The sequence below is a fragment of the Merops nubicus genome, unplaced genomic scaffold (genome assembly GCF_000691845.1).
Source record: "Merops nubicus isolate BGI_N331 unplaced genomic scaffold, ASM69184v1 scaffold21930, whole genome shotgun sequence".
Taxonomy (NCBI): Eukaryota; Metazoa; Chordata; class Aves; order Coraciiformes; family Meropidae; genus Merops; species Merops nubicus.
The window spans coordinates 8,097-17,349 of NW_008585144.1; the positions used below are offsets into that span (position 1 = coordinate 8,097).

At 35.4% G+C, this 9,253-nt stretch overlaps 1 protein-coding gene across 1 annotated transcript; it reads left to right on the forward strand.

Moving 5' to 3' along the window:
- Positions 1-270: 270 nt before the first annotated feature.
- On the forward strand, positions 271-8,726 carry LOC103779078 (latrophilin-2-like). The gene is made up of 2 exons (XM_008946699.1): positions 271-349; positions 6,645-8,726. Exon 2 carries the CDS (start codon positions 6,680-6,682, stop codon positions 7,397-7,399), a length of 720 nt encoding a protein of 239 aa, XP_008944947.1. The 5' UTR covers positions 271-349; positions 6,645-6,679; the 3' UTR covers positions 7,400-8,726.
- Positions 8,727-9,253: the final 527 nt, after the last annotated feature.

Genomic DNA, 9,253 nt, shown 5'->3' on the forward strand with positions numbered 1-9,253 from the left:
GTCTAATGCAAATACCTTGTTCTTGTTGTAACTGGAGGCTGGTTTATAGGCAGGTTTATATCATCATATTTCGTCTAAATGAAATTAAATAAATTAAAGTGCTAATAACAAAAGAAGGAATTTCGTTGCATGCTAGAAGAATGACTTACTTTAGGCCAAAATAAACACAAATATTCTACATAATAGCACGTAAGTAGGAAAAAGTCTTTTTGTAACTTCCTATGTTTCTGTCTCACTGCTTCATGTTAACAGAGTCGTATAAGGAGAATGTGGAATGATACTGTGAGAAAACAATCTGAATCGTCTTTTATCTCAGGTGACATCAACAGCACTTCAACACTTAATCAAGGTCAGTCACTGGGAACATTTCAGTTTTAGGAGCCTTAAATTTTATACAGATTTTATATCATTAAACACAGAAGAATTGAAAAGAATGTTTGGAAAAAAAAATCTGGAACAAACGTTCTCTAAAAGGAGAGTTTTAAAGTCATCCACCAACACATTTTAAAACCATGTTCCCTCAACTGGCCCCCTGCTATAGAAGTTGAATTCCTCCATTCGTGGGAATGTACTTAAATAAGTTTCATCAATAATTTAACTTAAAAGCAAGATCATAATTTTAAATCTTTCCTAACCTTTATAGGTTAAATCTTAAACAGAAATATGAGTGCAGTAACATTTTAATGCATATTTGACTATGATTTTAGGTGAAGAAATTTTCCCAGTGAAATCTAATTGATATCATTTCTATGCAACAGATGTCTGTAAAGCACTTATCTTTTCTATTTCAAAGAGCATCATATATGTCACATGGGATAGAATCCAGCTTTTCAGGCACACAGAAGCTGAAATTCCAAATTTCTCTGCTCAAACAGACTTTGAAATCTGTAACCTCATTCTCATGTCCACTTAGAAGACAAGGGTATTAACCGAGGCAGAATGTCCCTTCATTTTTCCCTGTCCCTCTGTGTTTTTTTAAGGCAGCTTGAGCTAGCAGTGGAGGGAAGGCTGCTCTATTCAAGCCAAGTTCAAAGCTTTATCTTCCACCCACATCTCTAGAAGAACACGGAGCCCTAATCTCATGTTGACTGTTCCTACTCAACTTAGAGTGTTTCAAATAGAAAATTCACTAGTGTCAGGGCAGCCCTCATCAACCACAACTATTAGGTTTCCCTCCCTTGTTTTTTCTTTCAAGATTTGGTAGAAGGGACAGGTACTTGGCGCATATTCATTTTGGAAGTAAAAAATTTGGTGTTTTACAAAAGAAAAGATTTTAGAAAGCTCAATTCTATTTTTGCTATTTGGCATATAGAAAATAGATGAGACTTGTGTCTCACTGCTCCCCTCATCTGAATCTTCTGTGTTCCTCTGGCAAAATCAAAGTGAAGTAACTTCTCCTAAATAGAAAACGTATATTTTTCATGCCCAAGGAAGAAGTAAATTCCCTCCAGTGTCTTATTAAAATCCCATAAATACACTATAAAGATCTGGGATTTCACTCTAATTTGATGTCTCTGCCTCCTGAGGTTTGCTTTAAGCATGCTGCACCCTCAGTTAATTCAGAGTTAATTCAGGGCTTCATGGAAGCTTCTCCCTGTTTTGGAGCTCCAGTCGCAAGCCACTGGAGATGTTCTGGCATGATCAGAAAAATGGATATCATCTTTATTCAGCTGTAATATTGTCACTGTCTCAGCGATACATACATGTAAGAGTGGTTTAGTAATTAATGGCAAGTGTCCTTTTTTCCTTTAAAATAAAAATCAAGCTTTTAAAGGTGGCAAAAAAAGTTTGATTGAAATTAAAACTTGTCTTAACATTAAATTACAGGTAATAATTCTAACCAAGATTAAATTTAGTACTCAAAAGTAACCTAAGCAAAAGTTTCTTTCAGTTAGTATTTCTAGTAGTAAGTACCTTACAACTGAAAAAAATATATGATAAACCTTTTTTAGTTGTTCATTGATACAAACTTTAAAATACGATTAGCATAATCAGGCAATAAATTTCTGAGTCATAGAATTTTATGCTCATTTCTGCTGCCAAGTTTCTGTGGTAGTACAAAAGCATGAATATTTGGAATATATACTTATCTTCTCCTTGCTAAGTAAAAATATTAATATTATAAAAATATAGCTGGGTCTTTAGTTGTCCTTGGGTCTGTAATACACTGAACCTGTTATACTGCTGTGCAATGCAGTAGAAAGGAAAGTGGAATTTTACCTTAATTGGTAAAATTGGTGGAAGTAAGTTTTAAATCACAGCATTTTATGGTGTTGAGGTTTTGGGGTTTTTTTTGTTATTCCGACTCATTTTTCTTCTGTTACCAAGAAATTAGAGATTAATTGACTTTTTAACAATTTCTCAAAATATGCTGATTTTTTTTTCTGATTATTCTGAGAGTTGTTTAAATGGTGTTGCATTAACATGTAAAATGAGTTTAAAGAAAATCTGTTCATATAGTATTTTGCTTCATCTTACGTTGTTTATAAACTGTTTGTTTAAAGAAAATTTGTCATTCAAGGAATTATTTTTTAAAACATGGTAGATAAATTTGCAGCATGAACGTCCCAGGAGAAAATGTGAATGCTCTGATTTCTTAGAGCAAATATTTTGCTTTCCCCTCAGCATGCATACTTTTGCATATACTAAGATACGCTTCTTGCAGTTTGTCATCCACTGTCTGTTTGAAAACAGCAATTCCCTTCCACTATCCATGTGTTTTTAATAAAGTAAATAACAGCTCTGATCCTGTCAAAAGAGATATTTCAAAACCTTTAATTGGAGAAATTCAGTTCTGTCGATTCTGGACAGAAGTATTCCATGTGATCATTGTAAAATTTATAATAGTTTTATGTAGTACCTCGATCTCTATACATTTAATTGCTATTCTTGTAAAACAGTGATTTTGTATACATTAGTAAATGTCACTCTCACGAGATGTTTACTTTGGGGGTTTGGACAGCACCTGTGAATTACTGGAATCTAACTGTGTTTTCCTGCTCCCATTTCAAATATAGAGCTCAAATACATTCAGAAATTTTCAGGTGAATTACATTTGACAAGTCCTACATGGTTCATGATGAATAAAAAATATTTTTTATTGAAACTGTCAGCCTAAAATTAAAGAACTGACATTTTTTTCTGTTTCTTTTGCTTTAGGAATGACTGGCAATTACCTACTAACAAACCCTCTTCTTCGACCACACGGCACTAACAACCCCTATAACACATTGCTCGCTGAAACAGTTGTATGTAATGCCCCTTCAGCTCCTGTGTTTAACTCACCAGGTGTGCTTATACTTCCTGAATAAAACTGCTTTTCTTGGCTCACTCCAAATCCCTTCTTTTCCCTAGATAGACACTCAAGTTGCAATACCCTAGCCGTACATTCCGAATTTCTGTCAGTTCAAGTACAGTATTGCCAATGTCAGCTTGTAAAACTGCACTATATTATAGTAATGCCTTTGCCATAACAGTATTTACCAATAATTATCCATGTTTTTAACACAGGTGGCATAAATCTTAATATACTATTACAGGACTGACACCACATGGTCCGAGAGCCCATCTTCAAGATATATATCACTTAGAGGTATCATGTCTATGCAATATAAGGTTGACTCTAAAGTGTGCTGAGAAAAACCTGCTTAGGGAATGGATCAGATACTAAAGCAGCACAAGGCATCTTGACACCTTTGGATACCCCAGTGTAGAAATCTGTATCCAGCATCAACCAGATCTAAACTATAGTATAGTGCAGCTTTATGATAGATCATTTTCCTGTAGGAAAATCTTGAGATGAACAGTTAGAACAGTTTAGTTCTGTAGGAATAATGGATGGGTGTCATCGCTTACCTGACATTTTGTTGTTACATTATCTAGTTGCTTTTTTTAACTACAGTGCAATTCATCAGTAAATACATAGCAGTTACTGTTTGTTGAGTCATAAGATCACTTAGTATAACTGGAATGATAAATCTCTGTTAAAGAGCTCATAAAACTTTGTTTCCAGTTTTTATTTCAAGTTTCCTTTTTAACTGAACTGTAGTTTCTATTTTCATTCTCTTGTTTTCTTACTTTCCTTATGCTTTCCTCTAGCAACCTACAGAGAGACAAGTATGGGAGTAAAACTTAACTTTGCCTATCAAATGTAAATTTTTTCAGCATGATTTTTAATGGGCACAATTAAAACATATCTAGTGGTCATGAAGTAGACTCAGCGGGCAAGTGGTTCACAATTTGCAAATGAAATGTTTCCACATAGAAAAAGTACTTGCATACTGCTTCTTGGGAAATGACACGAGCTCTGTAGCAAACACCATTGGTAACAGAAGTTACGCAATGCTGAGATAATTTGCTGTTTAAAACCAAAGCAGTGTCAAACAAAATTGATTAACAATTTATGTACATTTTTACATTCCTACAGTGATCTTGCTACAGGCTATGGAAAGATTTCAAATTAATTACCTGATCATGGACAACAAAATTTGCTTCATCAAAGCAATTTCAATCTATTCTAGCGTGCTTAACTCTGCAGTATATCATAGAAAACTCATTTTGGATTATCACATATATTTTGGTATCTCTTTAGCAGAAGAAAAAAGAATTAAAATTGTAGAATTAAATCACTTTCATGAGGGAAATGAATGCCAGCATGTGGTCCATGTGTTGTCTACTTTTATAAATGCCATATGTTCTGCACAGCTAAATCCATTGCAAGAAAAATCTTGGAACATACATGAAATTGCAAAACTACAAAGTCGTTTAATCAAAGCTTAAGGAGACCTTTCAGACAACCCTCATCACTGTATAAATCAGTACACACGGAGAGGACTTAACAATAACACAATTACAAAATGATTTGCAAATTACTCAGAATTTACTTGGAAATTATTGCTGGTTTTTTTTTCTGGGAAATTATTACTCTACTTTTTTAAAGTTGGAGACAAAAATCTTTTCATGAGAAAATGCAATTACTTTTTAATTGAAAACAATATTTCCAGAGAAGATTGAATTTTCTAGGATAAGCTGCAGCTTTAGTTATGAAAGAAACCCAAAAGAGGAAAATGCATAATCTTCTCCAAAACAGCTTTTTTCTTATACTCCTCCAAGCCTTGCATATAATGCAGCAGCCTCACAGTGGTCAGTCTCATTTCAGTAAAGTCACTCCATTCTTTCTTTACTTTCAGACATATCTGTAGATAAAGTGATTTTGTAGGAATGCTCTAACCATCGACTGTTTAATTTCTTTCAAAGTTGTGGTTTGTTTTTTTTTTTTTCTTTCTTTTTTCTTTGCTTGGGAAGCACTGTGCTGTCATAGTTTACATGTCTTTGTGTCTATAGGAAAACCTTTTCTTTATCGTGTTACCAAAACAAAAAAAAAAAAAAAGCCCAAACCAAAAGTGTAAAGACCTTAATCATCATAAGACTTCATTTCCCTCCCCCCGCCTTAAACTTCTTTTCATGTTTCCAGCAGACTTACCCAATCTGTCATTCCTCCAGCAGCTACGAGTTATCAGCCATGGCTGATTTCCTCTTCCCATTCCACAACTAATATTTATTCTTTAATTTCTGTGACCCATACTGAGAGAAATTCCTAACATTTCTACATTTGACTTCCATGCCCATGGTAACTGTGGGCCTATCTATCTCTTAATTACCTATTCTGGTTCATTCAGCGCTGTCACTGTGACTGATGCAGACTGCAGGCAAACTTTGACCTTTAGAAGCCTGGGGCCGTTGTTGGCAGACAGAATATTAGTGCAAAAAAAATTGCATTGAGTGGGAAAAGAAAAGCTGTTATTGCTTAGTAATCTAATTTGCTGAACCCTTGCTCTGACTAAGTTGCTGAGAAGCTCAGTAATTCTTCATCATGTTACAATAAATCATTTTATTTTCTTTTATATATCAGCTACTCTTAGGCCAGATAGCCTGAGCAGACAGACATGATGTGAGTTGTCCAAAGTGAGTCATTCCACCTGCTGTCTGTTGTGTTGTTGGATGGTGCTTGTGGGCCCTGGTCCCTGTAGTGTGAAAGATGGCTGTCCTTGTTTAACATGAATTCTTTGTATTTACCCATTTTTTTTCATTCTTTTCTTTACTTCATCTCAAAAAAAAAAAAAAAAAACCAAGAAGGAGAAAATGTTAGAAATGTTGTTAAAGTAGTTGCTTGCCAGTTATGTGGGTTTATGTTGTACATTTACCTTCAGTTATGTCTGTGATCTAATTCCTTTTTAATTTAGTGTTGTTTAGGACAAATTCTGTTAATTTTCTTTTTTGAAATCATGGTTGTGTACTTCAAAACATAGATGTTTCCAAATGAATTGCTTTGCATTACATATGCAAGGGCATGGAGTGAACAGTTCCTTGTGGAAGAGTCACAGAATTGACACTAAATTAAGCAATTAAAATGCCACTATTATTCCTCACAGGAAATACACATTACCATTTTCAAAATGCATCTTTCCTATAAGGTGTGCAACAGTTTACATTTGGGGATGTTCAGTAACCTAACTTTTCTCAAGCCTTACTTCCAAGTACAACTTTTGTCCTGAACTACATTAAAGAATTTTGTTTAAAAAAGAAAAATGAAGTGATAAAAAAGCACATCAGGCAATAACCAGAGCTGTCCTTTTCCCTTGCAGGACATTCACTGAACAATGCCAGGGATACAAGTGCCATGGATACTCTACCGCTAAATGGTAATTTCAACAACAGCTACTCGTTGCGCAATGGAGACTATAACGACAGCGTGCAAGTTGTAGACTGTGGACTAAGCCTGAATGATACTGCTTTTGAGAAAATGATCATTTCAGAATTAGTGCACAACAACCTGCGGGGCAGCAGCAAGAACCACAACCTGGAGCGCACACTGCCAGCCAAAGCCGTGATCGGCGGGAGCAGTAGTGAAGACGATGCCATCGTGGCAGATGCCTCGTCTTTGATGCACAGTGACACACCAGGGCTGGAGCTGCACCACAAAGAGCTTGAGGCCCCGCTCATTCCTCAGCGAACTCACTCCCTTCTGTACCAGCCCCAGAAGAAAGTGAAGACCGAGGGAACCGACAGCTACGTCTCACAGCTGACGGCCGAGGCTGACGACCACCTCCAGTCCCCCAACAGAGACTCTCTTTATACGAGCATGCCCAATCTCAGAGACTCTCCGTATCCCGAGAGCAGCCCAGATGTTGAAGAAGATCTCTCTCCCTCCAGGAGGAGTGAAAATGAGGACATTTACTACAAGAGCATGCCAAACCTAGGAGCTGGCCATCAGCTTCAGATGTACTATCAAATCAGCAGGGGTAATAGCGATGGCTATATCATTCCCATTAACAAGGAAGGATGTATTCCAGAAGGGGATGTTAGAGAAGGACAAATGCAACTAGTGACAAGCCTTTAATAGTGTAGCAAAGAAATATTAAAGGCCACTTACAAGTATTAAAAAGACTTAATTGGCCCCATGCAGGCTTCCTCATACCTGCTTGAAGAGACAATTCTGTTGACCCTGTGGTTCTCCGGTAACAGGGATGACTGGACCTCGCAGTTCTGTGAATTTTTATAAAACAAAAACTTTGTATATACACAGAGTATACTAAAATGAATTATTTGTTACAAAGAAAAGAAATACCAACAAGGTATTTTAAGATATCTTCTGCTGCTGAATTTAACAAAATTGTGAAAAAAAAAAAAAAAAAGAGGCAAATAAACACTTTCCAGCCATTTTACTGCAGCAGTTTGTGAACTAAATTTGTAAATATGGCTGCACCATTTTTGTTTCTAGGCCTACATTGTATTATATACAAGGCGTAGGCTCTAAAATCCTGTGGGACAAATTTACTGTACCTTACTATTCCTGACAAGACTTGCAAAAGCAGGAGAGATATTCTGCATCAGTTTGCAGTTCACTGCAAATCTTTTCCATTAGGGCAAAGATTGAATACATGTCTAACCACTAGCAATCAAGCCACAGGCCTTATTTCATATATTTCCTCAACTGTACAATGAACCGTTCTCATGAAAAAAATGGCTAAAGAAATTATATTTTGTTCTATTGCTAGGGTAAAATAAATACATTTGTGTCCAACTGAAATATAATTGTCATTAAAAAATAATTTTAAAGAGTTTGAAGAAAATATTGTGAAAAGCTCTTGGTTGCACATATGTTATAAGCTGTTTTTCTTACACTCTGTTCATAGTATGGTAGTATGTTTAAAATGCAAGTTCTACCCTTTTTCACTTATTTTTCACTGTAAACAGTGTTCTGCTTTGACAGGTTAGTTTTTGTTCTTACAGTTTTGAATTTTTATTGCCAAAAACCATCATTTGGGGAGAAAATTGTTTTAGAAGCCGATTATGCCAAGCCTTGCACAAATTTGGTATAGCTAACAAAGATTGTAACTCAATTCCCTGTTCATTCTTTAATCAGGGTTGGGTGGTAAGGGGTAAAGGGGACACTGGACACTTCTCACAAGCTTTCTCGTGAATAAAAGGTGCCTGTCCTTTAAAAAAAAAAAATAAATAAACCAGAACTATTACTCTTCCATATTCCTTCTGCCTATATTTAGTAATTAATTTATTTTATGATAAAAATCTAATGAAATGTAAATTGTTTCAACAAAATTCTGCTTTTTCATCCCTTTGTGTAAACCTGTTAATAATGAGCCCATCACTAATATCCAGTGTAAAGTTTAACACCTGTTTGACAGTAAATAAATGTGAATTTTTTTTCCAAATAGGTAAAATGTGCATTATTATGTATGAAGCATAATTGGCATCAGCAGTCCTTCGACCCCACTGTATCCTGCTCAGAATGGCTTCTTTACATTTCATGATTTAAGTGTCGAGAATACAATACAAACTATATAACTCTACAGAAGAGAGAGGTCATCTTTTAGATGACTCTAGACAGAGTTGAATAGGATGAAACTCAGACATAGCAGAGTCATTAGGAAAATGTACTGTAATTTCATATATTTACATAACGTTTAAGTAGGCATCTGTACTGAAATTAAAAATAAGGTGGCAAACACCACTATCATATTCTCAGCAACAGTAATTAGCAGTTAATTTTTAGTGATGAAGATACATTGTTGCAGTGAGGAAAACATGAATAGGCAGCATTGGAATAGCACTCTTTGTGCTATCTAAATAATTAATCCATCATGGCACTGTGTGGAGTTACATAAATAAGCTTGACTGTCCCTATTTTTATCAGACTAGAGAACTGCAGAAGACAGATGATGTCCAAGATGTT

Coding starts and splice junctions, on each gene's coding strand:
- LOC103779078 (XM_008946699.1), top strand. CDS start 6,680: ATGGATACTCTACCGCTAAATGGTAATTTCAACAACAGCTACTCGTTG.